We start from the raw sequence: 25,531 nt of genomic DNA on the forward strand, positions 1-25,531 counted from the left end.
TAACCCTATGCACGGTGAATAAAGAAGAGCATGTATCTCTCCAAACTCGCTTTGAAAATGTTATGTCATTCATAAAATCCAGTACCACCATAATTATGGAACTCACAAATGATCTAAATAAATCAGGATACTTTGTCTCTTGTGAGTCACATGTACCACATCCTTTAAAATATTCTTAAAAGCATCAACACGACTACATGAAGGTACATAGAAATTTTGAACAAAATTATTTGGGTGTGGCACTTGCATTTAACCCCAGCAGTCAGAAAGCAGAGGCAGGTGGACCTCTATGAGTCTGCCAGTCTGCTCTACACAGCAAGTTCTAGGCTGGGTAGGCCTACATAGCAAGACCTTGTCTCAACAAAACCAAAGAAAACAAGGAACAGACAACACTAGTATAGGACTGTAGAATTTAAAAGAAAGAATACCCGTACTTACATTGAAACCTGACATGTTAATATCTATCCGTGGTTCACCTTCCTTCTGTCCTTTTGGTGCAATTTGGTTGAGCAGATGGAAATAGGCTTTGGAGTCCTACAAAAGAGTTGAAGATATCAGTGTGATCATGTGTGCTGAGAGGAACCGCATCTTACTGTCCTGTGGTGACAAGGACATTTCAATCACTTGTGTGTGTGTGTGTGTGTGTGTGTGTGTGTGTAAATAGATAGCGTTCTTCTCTGTCTTCTTATTTGAGAGATCTTTACCAAGAAAAGTCCATCTGTCTTGAATTTGATTTTGTTACAGCTTTCCAATGTATTGATGTCATCAACACAATAAAGCTAGTGCATGTTTCTGTACCTTCACTGAATTACTGAAGTCAAGAAGCTTGACAGATTAAACAAGCATGAAAGAGAAGAGCAGAAATCCCGGAAGCGTAGGGAAAGAGAAAATAAACACATTATATCACTACAAATCACAATAAATATCAACCTCTAGAGACAACATCTGCCATGTTAATTATGTATTTAATTAAAAGTAGAACTGAAAGTCTTAAAAGAGATACAAATATGGTTGGTAAAATAACATTTAACCTTTTAGGATTGGAATACATGTAGCAAAACAAATTCATTTCTCCCCTTCTCCCACTGAGCCAGGTACTGAGGTTAAGGCCTCACATGACCAACAAATGCAATAATTTTTTGCTTTTCAAAAACATTTAAAAAAGAGATTTCCACTGACTATGCACATTGGTATATGCCTGTACATATTCTTTAAGAAGGTGCAGGAAAATTGCAAAATTTGAAGCCAGCCTAGCTGACACAGTGAGCTGCAGCCCCAACCTCGAATACAAAGTGAAATCATATCTGAAAAAAACAAAACTGGACTCAGATACTAGAGGGTTTGCCTGGCATGTGTGAAACCCTAGGTTTAATTCTGAATCCCTCACAAAATTGAGTATGGCAACTCATATCATCCTCACCTATATAGCTGATCTGAGGCCAGCCTGGGCTACAGAAGACCTTGCTTCAAACAAACACAAAACAAACAACAAAACGAAGAAAAGTAGAATCATATAGATATGGTGGCATGTGTCTCTATGGCAGCACTCAAGAAGTAGAAACAAAATTGCAGTAAAGTTTGAGGCCAGCCTTGTCTACAACAGTGATGCCCGTGCTACATAGCAAGAGTCTTTCTCAAAACACAAGAGGCAGCAAGGCATGGTGACACTGTTTAATTTTGCTTTGTTAAAATGGAATAAAACCTCCTGAGTCATTACAACTCCCCAAATTCTGGTGCTTTGCGTAGTTACCTTGATGTCAGCACTGAAGTTGTTGATCTTTTGCCAGCCTGAGTTTTCCAGATGAAAGTTGGCCCATCTCAGCAGAAGCTCTTCTGGAGACAATTTCATAAGCTCCTCCAAAGTCTCACCATCTCGAAGCAAAGCCGCCAGTGCTTGTGGACATAAACCCTTCAGTCATTATATGAAATGCTAGTGTCCATGCTCCCCCCTTCTTTCTCTCTCTCTGAGTTTTAGTTTGAGATAAACTCAAGTCAGCCTCAATCTCATGATCTCCCTGCCCCAAACGCTGGGATTACAGGCAGAGAGCAGAATACTTAGTTTCACCCAGTCTTTTGATGCTTTGTGCGGTGGTAATAGAGATGTAAGTTCTACTACAACTGATTTCTAGCTTTGAGACACCCAGAGTCTGTGCTGAGGAGATGGGCTCAATCAGCAAAGGAGTTCCTATGAAAACACATAGGGGCCCGAGTTCAATCGCTAGCACCTATGTTAAAAAGTCAAGTATGGCGGCCCAAGTCTGTACTCTTAGAACTGTAGAAATGGAAGCAGGGGCTCCTCTGGGGCTTGCTGCCCAGCAGTCTAGCCAAACTGGTGAGCTCCAGATTCAGTGATAGACCTTCTGCTGGAACTGGAGAGAACTTGTTGGTAGATTGCTTGCTATGCAAGTATGAGGACCAGAGCTTGGATTCCACAACACTGAAGAAAGCTGGTTGCAGAGGTGTGCATCTGTAATCCCACTGTTGGGGAGGTGGAGACAGAAGGATCCCTGGGGCTTGCTACCAAATTGGTAAGCTGGCCATTCAGTGAAAGACTCTGTCTCAAAAACTACAGTGGAGAGTGCTTTAGGAAGGCACCCTATGTTGATTTCTGGCCTCCACTCACACATGCATACACACTTGTAAATCACATGTCCTCCTCTCCATAAACACATGTACTCACCCCCATAACCCCCCCCACACACACACACACAGAAAAAAGCCCTAGGTGGATAGAGACTGAGGTAGACACCAGTGTCAATCTCTGCATTGTTGCATCTTTATAGTAAAATCAAATGTGAACTGTCATGCATATGTTCGCAACCGCTGAAGAACAGAAGTGTACCGGTTGTTTTCCTGAATAGCTCTGTGTTTTCTCTAGTTAACATCTGCTCATTTCAGCTAAATGCAAGAGAAAGAGGGGAAAAATCACTCATAAATATCTTTCAAAATAACAACTGGATTCCATTACCTTCATTCCTGCTTAATTCAATGTCAGCGAACAAGCCAATCTTAATAATCTGCCAGAGCAGTCCCAAAACCAGATGAGGTTTCCCCGCCCGCAAATCTTCGGCACCAATGTTCACAACGTGACACCCAATGGCAGAAGCAGAGTTCAGTGCCAAGTTCAAGTTTTCCTGCAAGACAGCCAAATTATACACTTCTTGACCTTTCTTGCCCCACCCAGTCTACTTTTGCCTTCACTGAAAATAACACTAAGAAATCAACACAAGGTATTAGATCCATCCACCCAACATTCACAGCAAACAGAATTCTGCATCAAAAAGCAAAGCAGCAAATCTCTGCCTTGTTCCTATTATTTTTGTAGAATTCTACAGGAAGTGGACTTTTTTTTGGTCTCCTTGAATTCTGCTGATTTTAACATAAAAAGTCAAGTAACCAAAGTAAATGTATCCATGTGACTAGTGTCACGTTTCTAAATTGCCTTAATGTGAGTCCAGCAGTACATGGCATACAACCTACACATCTCAAGGGACAGTCCTGCCCCAAGGAACGTTGGTATACTAATCTACTACTACTCACTCACTGGGAAACAAAAAATGCTCCATCCCTTCAGCATATGAGCTAAGTTAATAGCTTATGTCATTTTGTTTATTTTGGCAATATCTTAACACAATAGGTAATAATAAAAGGAACATAGGGCTTTAAGTTCAATGAGGATCTGTGCCTCTGTGAACTTCAGCAAGTTCTCCAAGCCTTTCTGAGTCCCAGCTTGTTGTATCAAATATCCAGGATCATTCCCTACTCAGAGCTGCTCTTGAGGATTAAAGTAGAGCAGATAGAACACAGAAGCCATGTCCTCTATTTCAAACCATGGTATCATGGAGGAGGACACAGGGAATGTAGCAGACCTGAATGATGAAGGGCGTAAGTTTCTTCTTGTTGATTGCTCTCTCATCAATTGTATCAGGAACTGAAAGGTTGATCATTTTGCTGAAACAAACAAACAAAAGTTGATCTACTTTTAGAGTCTCTAAAGTTAGGAGAAGTAGTTTACTTTTTAGAGTGCTTAACTAGCATACATGAGGCCATGGGTTTGATCCTCCAGAACCACATAATTGGGATATGGAAAAGCTTTGATTCCCAGCACTGGAGGATGGAGGCAGAAGAATCAGGAGTTCAAGGTCATGTGTAGACTGTGTAGCAAGTTGGAGGCTAGCTTGAGACACAGGAGATCCTGTCTCAAACAACAACAGTTTGTAAATCTTCATCATTGTTAAAGTTTATTATATAATACCCCTCATTCAGGCTTAAAAATACAGTAGATTTGGAACTGAAGAGATAGTTAAGATCACTTACTACTCTTGCAGAGCTCCCAGGTTTGCTTCCTAGCACCCACACTGAACAGCTCACAACTGCCTGTAAGTGCAGATTCAGGGGATCCTATGCCCTCTTTTGGCCTCCACAGGCATCTTTACACTTTTGGTACACATAAACCCATGTAGACACATACATAATAAAAATAATACAAAATGTAATAGATGACTTCCATCATGTTCACCACAAGAAACTACATGTGTCCAAAATGCATACTGACATACTGGGGTATCCTAGTTCGAATAAACATTTTATTCATATATCATGTACACATATGCATATACACACATACAGATACAACTTGAATATAAATTTTGCTTTTTGAATATAAATTTTTGTTGTGCTATTGTTGTTTTGTTGTTTCTCTTCTTTCTTTCTTCTTTTATTTTTTTTCTTTTGAGACAGGATCTTTCTATATTTCCCTGGCTCTCCTGGAACTCACTATGTAGTCTACCAGGCTAGCCTCAAATTCACAGACATCTCTCTATCCCCACCTCCTGAGTGCTGGGATTACAGGCATATTCTACCACGCCCAATGTAGTGCCAAGTTTGGAAACCAAGGCCATGAACATATTAGGCATATACTGTGCCACTGAAGGCAATTTTATGCAGTATTTTGGGAGTACCTGTGCTTTGACTATCATTTGTCACCTGAGGTCAGCTGTGGAGTATTCCACTGTGGCATCATTATCAGAACTTGAAAAGTTTCCGATATTCCTGTAACTAACCTTTAACCCTTGCTCCTGTAAGTAAGCCTGATGAAACTCACTGGGTCACTAAAAAAAATAAGATAAGAAAGTAGAAGGGGGTGAGATGAGAAGCAGAAGGGAATCAGTAGGAGTGGGAGGGGGATAGGATAGGAAAGGACAATATTTAGGAATATGATCAAAATGGATTGCATATATACTATATGTATATGAAAAGTTCATAATGAAATCCAATATCATGTATAATTAGCATATGCTAATAAAACATAAAAATCACACAAAAGTTTCAGATTTGGGTTTTTGCATTAGGGATGCTCAAATTGTATATGATGCTATGAAGCTCACAGTGGCAACTGAAATGTAAAGGGTTTGACTGTCTACACTCCAGCCACAGGGTTACTGAGGTGGGGGAGCTTGCACAGAAACCCAGTATTTGGCCAGGCCATGGTCATGCATGCCTTTAATTCCAGCAGAGGTAGGGGGCAGAGGCAGGCATATCTCTGTGAGGCCAGTCTGATCTATAGAGCTAGTTCCAGGATGGCCAAGGCTATACAAAGAAACCCTGTCTTGAAAGAAAAGAAAAGAAAAGGAAAGGAAAGGAAAGGAAAGGAAAGGAAAGGAAAGGAAAGGAAAGGAAAGGAAAGGAAAGGAAAGGAAAGGAAAGGAAAGGAAAGGAAAGAAAAAGAAAAAGAAACCCAAAATTTATTATGGAGCATATTTTAGACCACTGTGGAAAACTGTCTCTGAGACCAGGAGCAGTAATGGACAATGTTGATAATCTTACATCATTTTTGCCAAGATACTGCTGGCTCTGGGGCAGCCACAGGGACAAAAGCATTTTTTTTTCAGAATTAGGGCACTGAAGAATGAGAACTGAAAGCTAGCCTCTTTTTTTTCCCTTTGGAAGCCAAGGTATTTCAGAATAAACAGAAACTGGCATACTTAAGTTTGACAAAGTTGCAATGTCCTGTTTGCTCAGTGATGAGGAGAAATAGGAGGCTGAGAGTTCTAGCTTATAAAAATGTCTCCACATTATGGCTGATTTTTACTTTTACAGACAGCTTTAGATATTGAATGAAAAAACAAAACCTGGGTAATTGTCCACTCTCCTTTCCAGACATCAAACAGCCAAGCATACATAACCAAATACATTCATTCTGTAGAGGTTATCTTTGGAAATCTGGAGACAAAACTAACTCGCATCTTACCAGAGCACAATTCCATCACCAACTGCTTTGAACAGGTCATCCGTATTTGGGTTCATGGGTATAACATGTCTGCAATCAGGATCGTTTTCCAAAGCTTTGTTTATCCAGTTCACAAAAGCATATTTTTCTTCCTCTAAAATTATATTAAGTAACAATAAATCAGTTCATACTGTTAATTAACTCTCTGTTAATCATTTGGCCCACAAACCTATGATTACTGTATAGTTCTGCTATCAAATACCACAAATATGTGGCCATAATCTTAGGACACTTGGAAGCAACACAGTGGCTATTAGGAATCAATTACAAAATTAGTGAGAACAAAAGAACAGGCTAAACAACCCTTAGGGAAGTTACAAAATATTGAAAAATATTAATGTTACTGCCTAACTCCGTGATAATAAGGACTATCATTATATAGATTTCACTATGTGTCTTACAAGATACAATTTTCTATCATGACTTTCTGGCAAATATCTGACCCAAGACCAATTATGCCATCAAGACTACTTAGACTATTTAATTAGAGAAACAAGCTTTGGGGGGCAACATAGAATGTACCTGCTAAGTGCACTCTATTGACCTAAGCACACCCATTATTCCATTATTACCTGAGTAAGAATGCTGTGTTCCTTCACTGGACAACTCTGAAGTTCCTCCCAGAGCACAAATTCCTTCTTTCCTGTTAATGGCTTTGCGGAAGGTTTTCGCAATATCACTGCTCTTTACCTCTTGGAAAATCTATCAATTAAAAGAGTTTCATTGATTCACAGTTTTCAAGGCAGCACAAGAATAAGCACATTTAACTCCTTTTTACCTGTCCGTCACCTATGGCGTTCTCCACAGGCGGTGGGTGTTAAGAAGGAAATTGGCTTGTTTGTGCAATGCTACAATACTGCCTCTAAAGATGAAGCGTCAATTGCACACACTTGCGAAACACATTCAGTGCTGCATGCATTGAATACACTTTAAGTTATAAAAAAAAAGTGTGGGTCAAAGGCGCAAGTAAATCTGTTAATTTCCCACTGTGAAGCAAAGCTTTGTTCTTAGAGAGAAGCTGAAGAACTTCCCCTTCTTCAAACCACAATTCTTAGCATTAAGACAAAGATTCATGAGTCAACCAAAAAAAAAATATTCTGTAGCATAATGTGGTAGCTCAGCAGTTCACTCAATGAAAAGCAACAGAATAATAAAAAAATTGTTAGGTTGGTGGTATAGATGACTATCAAAGAAATAAAAAAATAAGTACTAAGTAGGCAATGGTGTTGATAGTACAGAGTTCATTTCACTACTGTGGCAACTCGATTAAAATTCTGAAAAAATAAATAAGGATGGAGACAATAAAAGGCAGCACACAATAGTGCACATTCATATTCGGGAGGCAGAAGTAAGAGGATCTGTACAAGTTTGGGATGAGCTGGGTCTACAAATGAAGTTCCAGGCTAGCCAGAACTACATAGAAAGACTTTATATCAAGAAAGAGGAGGCCGGACAGTGATGGTGCACACTTTTAATCCCAGCACTTGGGAGTCAGAGGCCTGTGGATCTCAGTGAGTTCGAGGCCAACCTGGTCTACCAAGAGTTCCAGGACAGCCAGAACTGTTACACAGAGAAACCCTGTCTCGAAAATCAATGAAAGAAAAGGAGGGGATTGGGAATAAGGGTGTAAACACTAAAAAAGTGCTAGTGTGATCAGGGTGGTGGTGGCGCATGCCTTTAACCCCAGTACTTAGGAGGCAAAGTTAGGCGGATCTCTGTGAGTTCGAGGCCAGCCTTGTCTATAAGAGCTAGTTCCAGAACAGGCTCCAAAGAGAGAAACCCTATCTTGAAAAATGAGAGAGAGAGAGAGAGAGAGAGAGAGAGAGAGAGAGAGAGAGAGAGAGAGAGAGAGAGAGAGAGAGAAAGAAAGAGAAGATGGTGTAAAGCAGAAGGATTGCAAGTTCATGGCCACCTTGGGCAACACAATGAGATCTTGTCTAAAATTAAAAATAAAATTAGCCTGGCAAAGGTTGTGCACACTTTTAGTTCCAGCACTCAGAAGGCAGAGGCAGGTGGATCTCTGTGAGTTCAAGGCCAGCCTGAGTTCCAGGATTACACCAGTCAGGGTTACACAGAGAAACTCTTGTCTTGAAAAAAACAGAATCAAAATAAAGAAAAGGTGATATTAGAACTGTGAAGATGGGTCAGCGACAGAGCACTTGCCCTTCACACAGAAGTCCTGGAGTTTTGTCCCAGTTATGTGAAGAAAAATAGAAAGAGGAGGGGGGGGAGGAGGAAGAGGAGGAGGAGGAGGAGAAAGAAGAAGGAGAAGAAGAAAAAAGGCACAAATAAAAGGCTTTTTATTAGTTGTCCTTTTAAGACATTTGAGTATGGCTCCTCTTCTCATCAAAGAATCTGGATAACAAGGTAACTTTTAAGTTCTAATTGCATAATAACAAGTTAGAAGATTGCAAGTTTCATATCCTGGCTTAATAATGTGAATGAAAGAGCATTCTAAAAAAAAATCTGTCTCTATACTTTGGAAATTCTCGAATTTGCCTCACCCCAAATCTTTCTTCTGTTTGCCAGTGTGTATGCCAAAATTTGTCATTGTCAACTAGGGACAAGTCTGGCAACTTTTTACATGGGAGGAATACGTGCATGGAAGTCTCAGGACGGCTCAAAGGAGTTAGTTCTCACCTTCCACCTTTACATGCATTCTGAGAGATCAAATTCAGGTCAGCAGGCTGGCTAAGCAAGGGCTTTACCCATTGAGCCATCTGTCAGGCTCACAAAACTTTCTCTAAATGCCTTTAGAACTTCACTTTATGTGGAACAACATAACAAAAATTGCTGAACAAAGTCTAACATATGTCAAAGACTTTTAGTGTTGCTGCCTCGCACTCTCCTCCCTAGGGGAGGTCACCTCTAGCTGAGGGTCACACTGTGCAGCAGTTCAGACCAGAACAATCTAACCTGTGCAACACTAGCCCAGCTTTAGGCAAGACACTTTAGGAATTAAGCATTTCTAAGAGATGCCCTTTTGTAATCAGTTTACTTAAAAAAAAGGGACGTTTTTGCTGTTTGTTTGATTAGACCGCCTCTGCCTCCCAAGTGCTAGAATTAGAGGCATGAACCAGAAAGCCCAAGAAAAAAGGGATTCTTGAAATGGATATTGTCACTGATGATCACAGACATATTATCCAATTGCCATTCTCAAATCCCTACTTTCTTTGGTCCTATAAAATACTTTCATTTAGGAAAATACTATTCTATCAGGGTTTCTCCGTGTAACAGCTCATGGCTGTCCTGGAACTCACTCTGCAGCTCAGGCTGGCCTTGACCTCACAGAGTTCCACTTGTCTCTGCCTCCCTAGTGTTGGAATCAAAGGTGTGTGCCACCATGCCCAAGTCCTTTCTCTATTTTTGATGATGTGTCCTCAAAACTTGAAACTTTATGCTATATCTACAATGTTGCGAGATTACAAGATGAACAAATGTATGTGTGATTATAAGAGAATGGGTGGCTGAGCATGTAGCAAAGCCTAATTCATGCATTATTGGAATGCTGTCCCTTCCCTTTTGAGAATACATCTGCTGGGCAGTGAAGAGATGGCTCTGTAGTTAAGAATATTCGGTATTCTTCCAGAGGACTCAAGTTCCATTTCCAGAACTACATCAGGTGGTTCACAAGAGCTCCAGGGTGTCTGATACCTTCTTCTAGACTTTGTGGGTGCCTGTACTCACATATGCACAGGCACACATACACACACAATTCAAACAAAAGCATTAAAAAAAAGTCCCTGAGAACACACACAAACTCACAAACACACATGCATACACACACCACAACAAAGAAAATAATACGTATCTTCTGTGGTTGGAGTTAGCAGTTAAGACCACTGGCTACCTTTCCAGGGGATCTGGATTCAATTCTCTGCACCCACATGTTGGCTCATAGCCATGCACAATTCCAGTTCTAGAGGGTAAGATTCTCTTTTCCCCCAAAAACTTCTACAGGTACCACCTATGCACATAATATGCATATGTACATGCAGATATAATACACCCACACATGAAAAATAAAAAAAATAACTAACAAAATGTTGACAGACACTTGCAATCCCAGCAAATGGGAAGTTGATGCAAGAGGATTGCTGTGAGTTCTAGGCAAGCCTGGAAAACAGAGAGCTCCAAGAGAGCATGAGTTACGTAATGAGCTCCTGTCTCAAAAACAAACTAAAGAAACATAGTTTGGCATGGAGGCTCATACTTGTAATCCTACTAAGGAGATAAAGGCAGGAGTTCAAAACCAGCCTGGTTTACAGAGTGAGACCCTGGATCAAACAAAATAAAACAAAGTGACATAAAAATAAAAGAGTGTCCTGATTGTGACCTCCACTCTAGTTTAAATAAAATTGTGGAATACATGAAAATTGGACAGGTGTGTATTTCCTCATACCAAGCATATCACACATCAGTGCAAGACCAAAACATGTTCCAGCTTCAGAAGAAAACAGGAAAAGCTGTTTTTCTTGTTGTGTGTGCATTTGCTTCAAGCATCAGAACCTTCTAATAAATAACGTTGCTTAAATTTTCATGATTCTAGTTGAACGATAAATTCAAACTATACATCGTGGGAAAGTGGAATAATTCAATTGAAATTATCTTTGTGGTAAAATACCATATTCTTTCATGGGACCTGGAAACTGCTTGGGAATGATGTGGAAAGTCTAATTAAATTTGTTAAGTATCTTTTTTTTTTTGGTCCTGAGGACTGATTCCATGTTTACCACTGAGTTATATTCCTAATCCTACATTCCAAATATTTCTAAACAGATTCTGTCAGCCAACCTCAATTTGGTCCCATAACATTTTAGCCTGTCTCTTAGACTAAAACCTTAAAAAAATAAGAGAATTGAAAATACATTCGTCAGATTGGTTCACCAGATGAAAATCTGCCTTTTCTTTTCTACTTCAGTAAAGACATTCCTAGATCAGATTTTACAGGAATCTCAGAAATCAGAGTCAGTGCAAGACTGTACTAGTCTTTTCAATGAACCTTTTCAAGGCTGAGTTGTGATCCTACTGAGCTCAATGTGTTCCTTCTTCTGGAAACTGTTGCAGGCCTCAAGTTGGAAAAAACATTATTATTATTATTATTATTATTATTATTATTATTATTATTATAATACATTGGTATTTTGCCATGTGTGTTGTGTCTCCAGAATTGGAATTACAGACAGTTGTGAGCTGTCATGTGGGTACCAGGAATTGAACCCAGGTCCTCTGGAAGAGCAGTCAGTGTTTGTGATCATTGAGCCATCTCTCCATCCCCCGACTTTGCTTTGTAATAGGAGAAATATGAGAGTATGAGGGGGCCTGAAGCCCCACAGTTGCCACAAAGTTTGAGCACAAAAGAATCATTGAGACCTTGAGGTTTGCCAAGCCTAGGTAACCTGGTGAGACCCTGGCTCAAAAGATTCAATCAATAAAAATAGAAAAATTATTTCAACCACTAGCAGTTATGGAACATTTATTCTATGCCTAGCATTGTTCTAAGTACTTTGATGGTTTTAAATGATTAATCCTGTGGGTCAATTCTATTAGTAAAAAATTAAAGATTTATTACCATTATGTAAAAGCAAGTTCCCCATTGTGAAAACAAGAAATTAACAAATCACTTCTGTTTAAATATATATTGGCCCATCAGTCTTTCACAACTGAAGAAAACAATTGTTTTAGTTTATACCTATAAAAACCTAGTGTTCTGGGTACGTGGCTCAGTGGTACAGCATTTACCTAGCATGTGCAAGGCCTGGGGTTTAATCCATAACACAAGAAAAGTAAAGATAGGAAAAATAGCAAAAAGTAGAAAAGATCCAATAGCACAACATGGTAGCACATGCCTTTAATCCCAGCACAGGGGAGGGAGGAAGAGGCAAGCAGATCTCTGAGTTCAAGGTTAGACTGGTCTAAGGAGTGAGTTCTAGGACAGCCAAGGCTACACAGAGAAACTCTGTCTTGAAAACCTAAAATCTAAACACGTAAACAAACAAACGATAACTTCAGCTTTTAATACTTAAAATGAAAACAAATAATTAATTACAGTTCTGCTTTGAAGTTTCTATACCATATTTGGAGCCTTTTCTGTCATATATATATATATATATATATATATATATATATATATTTGAAAATTAATAGAAACTAATTTTGTTTGTACTTAATTTACAGTGAATACTCCTTTAAATTTGCATCCACATAAAACTCCCAAACCTAGCATGTGAGAACACATGTCTTTCTTTTTCAATATGCTAATAGCTGACAAGAATTATAGTTTCCATCTCTTGGTGAGTTAAGCCATAGTCCAAATTCTGTGACAACTTGCAAGGTGTCAAATCGGGGGCAAAGCCCAGGAAAGTAGACAGTCATTTCAATGTCACCTTTTCTTTAAACAGTCATGGCAGCAGCATTCTGAAAGATTATGTGGGTTACTTTACCGTCATAGTTCAAGTTTCAAAACACTACTGTTTCATGTGTATGAGTATTTTGCCTGCATGTATGTCCGTGTACCACATATGTGCTTGATGTCCTTGGAGACCAAAAGACAGCATCAGATCCCCTGGAACTGGAATCACAGATGTTTGTGAGCTGCCATGCCGGTGCTGGCAATCCAATCTAGGATCTCTAGAAGAACAGTCAGTGTTGATGAGCCATTTAGCTAGGGCACAGCTCAAGTTTCTTGATTAGCAGGGACTAACTAGAAAGGGCTACCCATCCTCTGGACAATGCTTGTCAGCTCACTTTCTTTTTCACGATCCACACATGCTTATTTTAAGTTGAAGCAGGGCAGATTGTTCACACTTTTAATTCTAGCACTCAAGGTCAAAGCAAGCAGACTTCTGAGTTTATATTAGCCAGGACAGTTTAAGTCTGTTCCAGGAGAGTCAGGACTACAAAGAGACATCCTGTTTCAAACAAAAGTGAGTGTAAATCCTTTTACTTCTAAAATATTACTTTGACCTAAAATGTTTTCTTTAATATTTTGTTTTAGAAAATTCCTACTGTTGCCCAAATTATTTTAAAGAACATACTAAGACAACTTAACCTTATTGGTTAAAAGTCACTAAAAATGCGTGGAAAGTGCAGTGTTTAAAAATATACAAAACCGAACGTTTTCCCAACATTATTTTTTTGTAGAAACATTGATAATTTTGTCCTCAACAATCCCAGTTAAACTACAAATCCTAATAACTTAGGCTGCTTCTTTCTAGCAAATACAATGATTCTCAGTGTAAGTTGTATCAGAAGCAACTGACCACACTTCCCTACTGCTCTGGCCTGCTTTAAATTCTCAGCGACCCATGCAAGTTACATACAGAGACATGCAAGTGCTCAAATCACAAATCATTTGTAACTTACTATTGAACACAGAATTCAATGCAAAAGACTTTGGCCAGAACTGGAGACAGAAATGATGGGAGGAAATCAGTTTCTCAAAAGAAAATGGGAAGAAATTTTAATGATAATAATGACATGAGCCTATATTTTTCAAACAGTGACCTTCCCTCCCCCACCTCTGATGAATGATTACATAGTCTATTTGCTTCTGACCATATGGTGTGTTCTTTGAGTTAGTTCTAATCAGAGGGAACATATCTGAAATTCACTTGTCATAGTGAGTCATGGTAACTCATGATAGCATATGTTCTAATAGCAGCTGTCTTGCTGCCTAGATAAAGTATAGAAAAGGAGGGTAGGCGTGTAGAATCTTGGTGCCAAATATTAAGTACAAATCACTAGTTTGCAGTAAATGGAAAAGAATGCCTAATAACATCTAGTCAAACTGAGACTTCCAGTAATAACAAATACTCAGGCAGTATGGTATGCTACTGTAACCCCAGCACTGGGGATGCTGAGACAGGAGGGATCACAAATTAGATGTCAATCTGAGCTACATACCCAAAGGTAGTCTTAAAAACCAAGTAAATCAGCTGGGCAGTGTTGGTGCACGCCTTTAGTTCCAGCAATCGGTGAGGCAGAGGAAGACGGATAGCTGCGAGTTCAAAGCCAGCCTGGTCTACAAAGCAATTTCAACAGTCAGCACTATTACAAAGGGAAACCTTGTCTTGAAAAACAAACAAACAAATAAACAAATAAAATAAAATAAACCAAGTAAATGAATAAATAAATAGTAATATTCATAAAATCTTAGGGTAGGCCAGTTACTGTAGTATATGACTTTCTTCCTCAGCTCTCTGGAGGCTAAGGCAGGATGACTATGATTTTATAAGTAGACTGTCTCAAAAACAAAACAAAACAAACCCTAACCAAAACAAAAACATAAACATGTATGTTTCTTTTTTGAAACAGGGTCTCACTTTGCAACCATGGGTGGCCTGGGATGTGCTATGTAGACCAAGCTGACCTTGAACTCACAGAGGTCTACCTACCTCTGCTCTTAGGGCATTCTTTTTTAAATTAATTTTTCATGTTTTTAATACATGTATGTCTGTGGACCACTTATGAGCAGTGCCTGAGGAAGCCAGAAGAGGGCGTCAGATCCCGTGGAACTAGAATTACAAACAGTCTGAGCTGCCATGCCTGTGCTGGGAGTTGAACTTAGGTCCTCTGGAAAAGCAGTCAATACTCTTAACTGTTGAGCCATTTCTCCATCCCCTTAAGGGTGTTCTTATCTGAGAGAAGAAGCAACAGCTCTTTAAAGACATCTTACAATAATTTCTTAACAAATCTAGACTGAAAATCTGTAAGTCAAAAAAATCTAGACTGTAACTGCTGACAGCTAAAATAGTTAGATCTTGATAAAGAACCATGTGCCTGTCACACATGCTGAGCTAAATGCTTACAGGGGAGAACTGTTATGCAATCAGCCAAGAACCTTGAATATCTGATGACACTAGACAAGAAAACAAAAATTGTAAGTGCCTCTTCCAAGAGACTGAAGGAATATGCTTCTAGCTGTTAATTATCATGGTGCTCACCCTGGAGGAAATGGTACAGTTAAATACTACTAGTACAGGGCTTAGGAAACACCTTTTAATCAGAAAGTTCAGCTTAGGAAACTTCTAAGACTGAGTCATATGATGTCATTAATCTTGTGAAACACTCTGCTCTCTACAGGAGAGAGAAAGAATGCTTCGAAGATGTCATTTAGCACCTTGAAAGATGACCTCTAATGACGTTCCTGAAGGAGATTTTCTGCCCACTGTGAGCATTGTGCTATAGCTTTGTTTCTGTCAATGTACCTTCCTTGATGTTTTGTTAAGTATTCGGTGGCTGTAAGAATTAAACTGAGTAAGCAGAAGTACAAAAATGTTGCTCGGTGCCAGAGTATTAACATGATGTGTTTAACTATTCAATACAATAGTATTTACATTTTAAAATTCCCACTAGACAATGGAGCAACAATGACATCTAATAATCACAGATTTTTCCCCATACTTACATAAACAAATTCATTAAAACTTATCTTCCCATCTTTGTTTCTGTCACCATCCAGCATGAGTTTTTGAATAATTTCTCTCACTTTATATCCCGGCAATGGCATATTAGCTTCCTTGAAAAGCTCATGAAGTTCATAGTCACAAATGAATCCATTGCTGTTGAGATCTTTGTAGAAAGGAAGAAAAAACAGCCAAAGAAAGAAAACAAAAAGATAGAACAAAAAAAGATTAGAAATAAATTTTTGAGATTATTATATCAAAAAGAATATTACCTCTTCACAAGCTTGCCTAATTGCGATCTTTTTTCATCATTTGGAATATAAGGATGTTTGGAAGGGAAATGTCTATTTTAACTGAAGGGCAATGCTTTGTTTATACCATGAATCTTGCATTTTAATTAATGTGTACACAGCTTTACCTAAAAGTAGCATTCCTGATTATAAGAAAATATAGTTTCTAATTAATAAAGCTATTATTAAATCACAGAACCAAGAGGAGTCTTAAAAACAATAATTTATATATCAACAAAGTTTTGTCATGGATAGCATAATTTCTACTGTACCTACACAGGAGTTTTATTCTCATTTTCTTCTTTTTACATAAGAGCTTTTATGGCATAGCACTGATTCTGTCTCAAGGCACATCTGATATGAAGCAACTGCTTTCAGAGTCAAGTTTTTTTAGTTCATGTAAACAAATGTTAATCTAAGACAATAGAGAGTTCACAGAATAAATTCAGTACTGAGTAAAGCAGATGTTTAAAATGGCTCTATAAATGTCATTTTTATTTTGTGGCTATTACAGTTTTAATAGGATATGCAAAACACTGATAAAAGAATCATGCTTATTCAAAACCATGAAAAATGAATGCAAAACCACCAACGAATAATTACAAGCTGGCATTTTGAAAAAGGTGCCATATGTATGCCTGTATGTATGATATGTGTGAATAACTTTTCACTTTCACCAGAAATAGCAAATAGGTAAATTGAAATCTAAAGAAAGAAACAATCTGCAAATAGCCCAAGATGACCAGGCCATGCCACTATTTATGGAAATGTTTCATGACCAGGGAATTTATTTAAAAATTCTGCCAAGGCACGGTGAAGTGGTGCATACTTTTAATCCCAGCACTCTGGAGGCAGAGGCAGACAGACTTCTGTGAGTTCAGGGCCAGCCTGGTCCACATAGTGGGTTCTAGGAAAGCCAGGGCTACAGCCCTGTTTCAAAAACAACAACAAGGATAACAAAGTCCCTGCTAAGTATTGTTTTTGGAACCAAAGATGCCACAGAATGTCTTGCACGTTTGGATCCCACATTCTAACCAGACTGCATACATAGAGCAGCAAGTGTGACTGTAAGACACAGCACAATATAACAATTCAAATATAACTTAGATAAAGAAATCTAGACAAGATTGCGGGACAGGGGTTGGGAGCACGGGGGTGGGGTGGGGATAAGGGGACATGGGAAGAGAGAAAGGAGAAGGGGAGGATGGGGAGAGCTTGAGGGAATGGGATGGTTGGGATGGAGGAGGGGTGGATGTGGGAGCAGGGAAGTAGATATCTTAATTAAAGGAGCCATTATAGGGTTGGCAGGAGACTTGACTTTAGAGGGGTTTCCAGGTGTCCAAGGAGATGTCCCCAGCTTGTTCCCTGGGCAGCAGAGGAGAGGGTGCCTGAACTGGCCTTGTCCTAGAGCCACACTGATGAATATCTTACATATTACCATAGAACCTTCATCTGGCGATGGATGGAGATAGAGACAGAGACCCACACTGGAGCACTGGACTGAGCTCCCAAGGTCCAAATGAGGAGCAGAAGAAGGGAGACCATGAGCAAAGAAGTCAGGGCCGCAAGGGGTGCGTCCACCCACTGAGATGGTGGGACTGATCTAATGGGAGATCACCAAGGCCAGCTGGAATGGGACTGATGGAGCATGTGATCAAACCAGAATATCTGAATGTGGCCGAGGATAGAGGCTGACTGAGAGGCCAAGGACAATGGCACTGGGTTTTGATTCTACTGCATAGACGGGCTTTGTGGGAGCCTTGACTAGTGGGATGTGCACCTTCGTGGACCTGGGGGGAGCGGGGAGGACCTTGGACTTCCCATATGGTAGGGAACCCTGACTGCTCTTCGGCCTGGAGAGGGAAGGGGAGGGGGAATGAAGGAAGGGGAGGGAAGTGGGAGGAGAGGAGGTGGAAATTTTTAATAAAAAATAATAATAATAAAAGAAAACTAGAAGCAGACAAGAGGATTAGACTTAGCAGTTATTCTCCTGCCTGCAGCTGAGAAATTCAGAAATATCTGGCCAATTTTGCATTGCTTGTGAGACAGGGTCTTACAATGGTGTCCTGGCTAGACTAGAATTTGCAGTAGTGATCTATCTTTCTGCCTCAGTCTTGTACAAGCTGGGATTACAGTCATGTACCCCAACACCCAGCTCAGGTTGAAGGCATTCCTGATTGCCATATCTGAATGTGGAGAAGAGTCACCTGGCATCCAGTGCGTAAAGTCTAAGGATACCATGAAATCTCCTACAGCACATAGGACACCACTAGGCAACACAGAATTCTGCAGCTCAAAACGTAAACAGCACTGAAGTTGAGTGACTCTGGGTTATAATGACATTGTGGGGGCTGCTGTTTAGACAGAATGGTTATGGAAGGCCTTTGTGCTGAGGTTCTATTTGAGTACAGAATTGTATGAGGCAAAGACAGACATCTGGAGTTAAGAGATTTCAAGTAGGGGAAAGAGCCACCACAGTGTGTAATGCAGATGTGCATGTAGTGTGCTCTGGGAACAGGGGAGATCTAGCATGCCTCCAGCAAAGTGAACAAAGAGGAAACAGGGAGGGTCATTTGGTGGGTTATACACATTCTTCTAGATTGCAGTACATATTAACTAAAATATTAACTATTTTATGTCTGCACTTTAGTTTCGTGTTTGAGTCAAGGTTATAGTTATAGTTTTGGCTAGCCTTGTACTACAGTGATTCCCCTTCCCCTGATTCCCCAAGTGCTGGGATTATAGGTATATGCCACCACCCCTTACAAAAAACATTGACTATCTTATCTAAGACTACTTCACCAATCATTTGAAGGCTGATGAGTATTTTTGTCTTTTTGGTTGGTAACTGGGTCCTAAACCAGGGCTACATGCTAGGCAAGTGCGTTGTCACTCTCAAAAGTAGTATACTTAGTCCAAAACCTCTTAAAATTCTGTTTAGTTGTAATACACTATATCTTTACATTCCTATTGATTTTTGCATTGGTAAAAAAATTACAAGCTCTACAACTGGATCCCAAGCTTTTGTATCAAATGCTCTTAAATATTGATTACAATTTGTTTTTTTTTTACTTATTTCTACACTTGAAAGACTATTTTCTCTGTGTTTATGTGTATGTGGTCATGCATACCATGGCAGAGGTCAGAATAACTTGAGGGGGTAGCATCTCTCTTAGCACTATGTGGGTTCTGGGAATTAAATTCAGGCAACAAGTGCCTGTACCTGACGAGCCATCTCACTGGCCCTTATTTAACTGTATGAACATTGATTGTGTATATGGTAATGAGGAGTGAATTTGGGGACTCATTGCTTGCTACATAAGCACTTGCTTCATTGATTTATTGACATACCCAATGCCACACCTTTTCGTTTGTCTGTTCTGAGACAGAATCTCAGTTACCCAGGCCAGCTTTGAACTTACACCACAGCCCAAGTAGTCTTTGAGCTTGTGATCCACTTTCTGCATGCAGCCCTCCAAAGGAGTTGAGATCACAAGCTTTCACAATGGTCCAAGAAACATTTAAAAATCTATTGGAGGGCTGGGGATATAGATTAATTTGTAGAGTATTTGCCTACCATGCATGAAGTCCTGGGTCCAGTCCTTGCCATTCTATAAACCTGGGCATGCTGATGCATGTCTGTAATTTCAGCACTCAGGAGGACCAGAAATTCAAGCCTACACAGGGAGTTTGAGACCAGCCTGGGCTGTATAAATCTGTACCTCAAAAAGAAATCTAGCCGGGCGGTGGTGGCGCACGCCTTTAATCCCAGCACTCGGGAGGCAGAGGCAGGCGGATCTCTGTGAGTTCGAGACCAGCCTGGTCTACAAGAGCTAGTTCCAGGACAGGCTCCAAAGCCACAGAGAAACCCTGTCTCGAAAAACCAAAAAAAAAAAAAAAAAAAATTAAAAAAAAAAGAAATCTACCAGCAAAAAAATCTGTATTTTTAAAGCACTCGATATTTGTGCGATCATTTATATTTCTTTCAAGGTAAAACATTTTTTTGTTTTTGTTTTCTCTTGCTAAAAACTTTATAATTTTTAAAAATTCAACATACAAACTAGTAGGTTTCTTTATGGTATTTGCATGCACAATATTCATTATACTTTGTTCTAATTAATTCCCCTTCTCCTTTTGGGTGGTTCTCTCCTCCCTGCAAATAATAGCGGCACTTGGTAAAATAATTTCTTTACGGCCAATTTTCACGTTCTTTGTGTTGAATTTAAAAGTGTCAAGCACTGAACTAACTCTTTGCTTGTACATATGAACTACTTATATACAGAAATGAAACCAGGAACATGTACAGTTCTAAAGAGAGGAGCATATATTCATCTGATTCTCCTACTTCCTTGACCAAGTTAATATGGGGCTCAGTACTATGGACTACATTAGGCATAGTGAAAAGTACATTGCATAGTTGAAGGGCAATAATTAATATAATAATTATATAATATAGGATCTAACTGGAACTTGACCGTTAATTTGAGTATCATCTCTCCAGGTTTTAGTGTTTGCCTGTGTTTTATTCAGTCTTTCAGATTGCATTTGTATGAATCATACTCCAGATTGGAATACATGGGAATTCATCGTGCTGACTGAGAACACATTTCTGAAGCCAGAAGTAGAAAAATAATGCTTATTAAATACAGACATAGGTGCTAACTTGATGGAGGAGAGTTATCTGTCTATGTTACTTTCATTGGTTAATTAATAAAGAAAACTGCCTTGGCCCTTTAAGAGAACAAAAAATTAGGTAGGCGGAGTAGACAGAACAGAATGCTGGGTAGCAGGGTTGGGGAGACTCTTCAGGCAGTCGCCATAGTGAGTCTCCATGCTTCTCCTCTCCGAGATGGACACAGGTTAAGATCTCCCTTGGTAAGCCACACCTTGTGGTGCTACACAGATTACTAAATATGGGTTAAAGGAAGATGTGAGAATTAGCCAATAAGAGGCTGAATCTAATGGGCCAGGCAGTGTTTAAAAGAATACAGTTTCCGTGTAATTATTTTGGGTAAAGCTAGCCGGGTGGCGGGACACAGCCCCGCCGCTCCATTCTACACTAACTATATGCTACCTAGTACTTCTCATGACCTAAATACAATATTCTTACCTTGGCAACTCTTCCTTGAGAAATCCACACCCATGTTCTTGGGTGTGTCTTACTTTCTCACAAGTGCCTCTCTTTTTCTTAACTCTTTCATTGAAAACTTTGCATTCAAATATTGGTCCTTTTCTCTCCTTCTCATGAATTGTTTTCTCTTTTCAGTGCTGGAGATGGAACCCAGCACCTTGCACATACCAGGCAAGCACGTTGTCACTAAGCTATATTTCCTGTTCGTGTGTGTGTGTGTGTGTGTGTGTGTGTGTGTGTGTGTGTGTGAGAGAGAGAGAGAGAGAGAGAGAGAGAGAGAGAGAGAGAGAGAGAGAGAGAGAGAGAGAGAGAGTTTGGAGATGAGGTCTGTGAACACAATCCAAGATGACCTTGAATTCTTGAGCTTTCAGTCTCCTGAGTGCAGGAATTATAGGGGTTATAGTAGTATGTCACCATACCAAGCTATCTACTCATTCGCTTATTAATATATTGTGAGGCAAACTTGGAATTTCTTTCTTTTCTTCGCTTTTTTTTTTTGAGACAGGGTTTCTCTGTGTAAAAGCCCTGACTGTCCTAGAACTCAATCTATAGACAAGTCTGGCCTCAAACTCACAGAGATCCTTTACCAGTGCCAGGATTAAAGGTGTAGGCCACTACCGCTTGGTTAAAATTGGAATATCTACTTTTTTAATTTATTATTTTTTTATTCTTCTCACATATATTACATAAAGTTGGAATTTCATTTTTTCTGTCTGTCTGTCTATCTATCTATATCTGTCTGTCTGTTTTTTTTCTTCCAGACAGGATTTCTCTGTGTAACCCTGGCTGTCCTGGAACTTGCACTGTGTATCAGGCTGGTCTCAAACTCACAGAGATCCTCCTGCCTCTGCCTCCCAAGTGCTGGGATTAAAGGTGTGCGCCACCACAGCCCTGCCTTGGAATTTCTTAAAAAGAGATTTTAACATACTTTTAACAACATAGTCTTTGTCACTGTCTTTTATTTTCTGTATGTGTACACATATATGGACGGGTACATATGCATGTGGAGGTGAAAGGTCAATGTCAGTTGACTTCCTCAATCATTCTCCACCATTTTTTTAATTTTTTTTTGGTTTCTCGAGACAGGGTTTCCCTGTAGTTTCTAGAGCCTGTCCTGGAACTAGCTCTTATAGACCAGGCTGGCCTCGAACTCAGAGATCCGCCTGCCTCTGCCTCCCAAGTGCTGGGATTAAAGGCATGTGCCACCATCGCCCGACTTGTTTTTTTAATTTTTAAATTACATTTTTAGCATGCAAGAGTGAGTGTGTGTGTGTGTGTGTGTGTACTCATGTGCACCCTCATACATGCCTGGAGGTCAGAGAACAACTTGTAGGAATCAGCTTTATCCTTCCTCAATGAGTGTTATGTGAGTTGAACTCAGGCTATGTATTTATTAAGCTTGGTGGCAAATGCTTTTACCTGCTGAGCCATCTTGCTGGCTAGAGATTTTCAGATTTAAGTACAGGCATTAAGGAAAGAAGGGTGTGGGATTCTTGGAAATCACCCCAACACATTTTTCCAGTACTTTTGGAGAAAGAAAGAACGTGTTCCCTTTAACTAAGGAAACTCTGGCCACTTCAGTGTTTGAAAGGGAAATATTTTGAAATGTATTTTTCTTTTCTCTGACTTGTGAAAGAGCATTAATCAGAACACAATTTAACCTTTTATTCTTGTTTTCTGTTTCCCTCTCCCAAAGGTGAGGACCGAACCCAGTGCCTTGGGCTAGCTAGGCAAGCCCTCCACCACTGAGCTAAGTCCCCATACCCTTAAACTTTCATTCTTGATACCAGTTTAGACTTGGCATACACCACCAGGTACTCCAAAAGTGTTCTTTTGGTATCATGAAAGCAGAAGACTGACAGACTTAAAGATAAATGTCGAAAAACCATTATGGATTCACAGCATAATGAAGCTATCCTGAAAGTCTGTCTGTCTTTTCTTTTATTAGGTGGAAATAGAGATTTGAATAGCACAGAGAACCGCTGTTTGCGTAAACACCATCTGTAATAACATCTGGATAGCACAGCGAACTACTGTCTGTGTAAACTTCTTCTGCAATAACATCTCTTGAGCATTAATTAGAACACAGGTCAGCGATGTGATTAAAAGACACCGGGAAGTAGCCACCTCCAAATATAACCACAAAATAACCACACACGGAAAGTCCATTTCAGAGTCGGGTAGGAATAACAGACAATTTTAGCAAAGGAGAGGAAACCTTAAAAGGGTGGGTTGGAGGGACAAAAAATTGTCATTTTAAGGCAATCCTCCTTATTAGGTTTCACACTTCTTGACAAAGTTTTTTTTTAGCATTAATCTCCTTATCTTTTTAAGCATTTCGCATACCACAGTTCCTTGCATATAGCGAGCAACAGGAAGAATTCTGCCTAAAGAAACTAATTCTCAGACATTAACCAGAAAAGAAAATGCTCTAATCCTAGATGAGTGTTTTCAAAACAAAACTAAGCAGCAATGACCAAAAATACAGAAATAGCACCAAAAAGATGGAATGCCAGTTCATCAGGAAACCAAACCTAGACAGAAATATCTCTTAAATAACATTTAATCTCTCTCCCTTTGTTCTAATCTTGTCCCCACCAGGCAAAGTCAGATCTGTAATTTGCTTTGCTAAGTGACCACAATCATCAAACAGGACCTAAGTGCAGAGAGCAGAGACTACTATCAGGGCATCTTTTCTGATGCAGAATTCGGCTTTGCCTTGGTAAAGAAGTATCACTGAGCTAGGGGACCTCGTGGCTGCCTGTAGTCCTGGCTACTCACCTGACTGGTCACACAAAGGTGTCACTTAAGTCAGGAGTTCAAGAGTAGCCTGGGAAACATAGCAAAACACTTTCCAAAAACAGCATTCTAAGTCAGTTTATGCTACTCTTGTCACAGACACTAGCCTGGAAGCAAATGAGAGAAGGAAAGAATCAGAAAAGACCCATGGATTTCACTTGAACCAATGGCTTTCAAATTCTTGTAAAGCTTTGGAATTCCTGAGGAAGTTTATCCTTTACTTCTCCCAAGATTAGAATGCATAGCATCTTTCTTTCATAAACTCTACTTGGCTACCTCTGTTGATGCTAATCCTATTTACACTATGACATTTTAGTGTTAGCATCAGCAAATCACATTGATCCTTCACTAGGAAATGGAAGTTCTACATTGGAAGAGAATAATTTTAGTGTCATTAAGAAGGCAGAGCTATCCTTAGATCAAAAGGGAGGGGAAAAAAAGCAGAGCTAGCCTGAAAATGGCAGCAGCTAGTAATTAATTTTACAAAACCTCCCAGCTGCTAAAGTCCTTGGAAGACACAACATAGTGTGTAATTATTTTCAAAGCATTTTATGCTGATTTTATTTTCAGTCTCCAGTTTCAAAAGAAAAAGCAGAAACCAAAACAGTAACACATCCTTAAGCAGTGACAGTGATCTAAAGTTCCAGAAAATGAGGGAGTACATGCTAAATAGCTGGCGTCCATCTTGTCAGAAACAGCATTCACCAAAAGCTCAAGACCATGTTTGATGGTGAACTTTTCCCATTCTGAGTTTTGATATAAACATAAGATTTTAATAATGTGTGCATGTGAGAAACAGACCCAGATCAAAAGCAGTTTTAACTGGAAACTAAAATCAAAAACACCAGACACGAAGGTAGCTTTTTATTTTCTCATTAAAGCTGCCAACATTCTGGATGCCATTTCTGGCTCATTCACTGCTTCTATGCATTGGTACGATGCAGAAGAGGCTTAGCATTCGGAAGACTTGTCTTTTCTGCCATCACATTTCAACTGACTTATTAAGATCATAAATGGTTTACATACAGCTTATGTATGTACAGCACTCACAACACTACAGTGAGCATTTTCATTCTGGAAATATGGTCAGTATGGGTAGACTACCAAGCTATGGGAAGAAAAGAAATGCCACCTAACTACCAAGCAAGTGCTTGCACAAGGTAAAGAGCTAACATTTCACTAATATACCAAGTGTATTTAAACAACAAGCACAGAAAAACATTCTACTTAAAAAAGAAATCACTAGGAGGCACTCAAAATGGCACCAGACTGGTTGCTGAATTCATCAAAAATGAACCAAATGTTGGTTACAAGGAATTCACTGTCTGTTTCTCTCTCTGTCTTTCTCAGATGACACTCGTGGAGTCACATCTGCATTTTATTATTCTCTTTTACCAAGTATTAGTTTAAATGCCAGTTACCTCCTTCAACACCCTCCCCCAAGTTAAACCTCAAAGTAAATAAACTTATTATACAGCCATGTTCCTGCAGAAGTTTGAATCACACCAAGAATGCATAACCTTAAAAGGAAATGTTTTCCCTCCCCTTGCATCCTGTTATTTAAGCTATTTTAAGTCCTTGTCTGGAGAAAGCTGAGCCAGAATTCAAGTGGTTT

At 39.5% G+C, this 25,531-nt stretch overlaps 1 protein-coding gene across 5 annotated transcripts in view; it reads right to left on the minus strand.

Annotated features, from left to right (window-relative positions):
• Pls3 (plastin 3) overlaps positions 1 to 25,531 on the minus strand; it is a 114,230-nt gene that overhangs the window by 10,193 nt on the left and 78,506 nt on the right. For all 5 annotated transcript variants that reach the window (XM_038316024.1, XM_038316026.1, XM_038316028.1 and 2 more), the window contains 7 exons: positions 15,699 to 15,862; positions 6,862 to 6,991; positions 6,251 to 6,383; positions 3,870 to 3,951; positions 2,969 to 3,134; positions 1,751 to 1,893; positions 439 to 534 (listed from right to left, as the gene is read on the minus strand). In XM_038316024.1, coding sequence (XP_038171952.1) covers positions 439 to 534; positions 1,751 to 1,893; positions 2,969 to 3,134; positions 3,870 to 3,951; positions 6,251 to 6,383; positions 6,862 to 6,991; positions 15,699 to 15,862 — 914 coding nt within the window. The remainder of the gene's footprint in view (positions 1 to 438; positions 535 to 1,750; positions 1,894 to 2,968; positions 3,135 to 3,869; positions 3,952 to 6,250; positions 6,384 to 6,861; positions 6,992 to 15,698; positions 15,863 to 25,531) is intronic.

This window comes from Arvicola amphibius, chromosome X (genome assembly GCF_903992535.2).
Source record: "Arvicola amphibius chromosome X, mArvAmp1.2, whole genome shotgun sequence".
NCBI lineage: Eukaryota > Metazoa > Chordata > Mammalia > Rodentia > Cricetidae > Arvicola > Arvicola amphibius.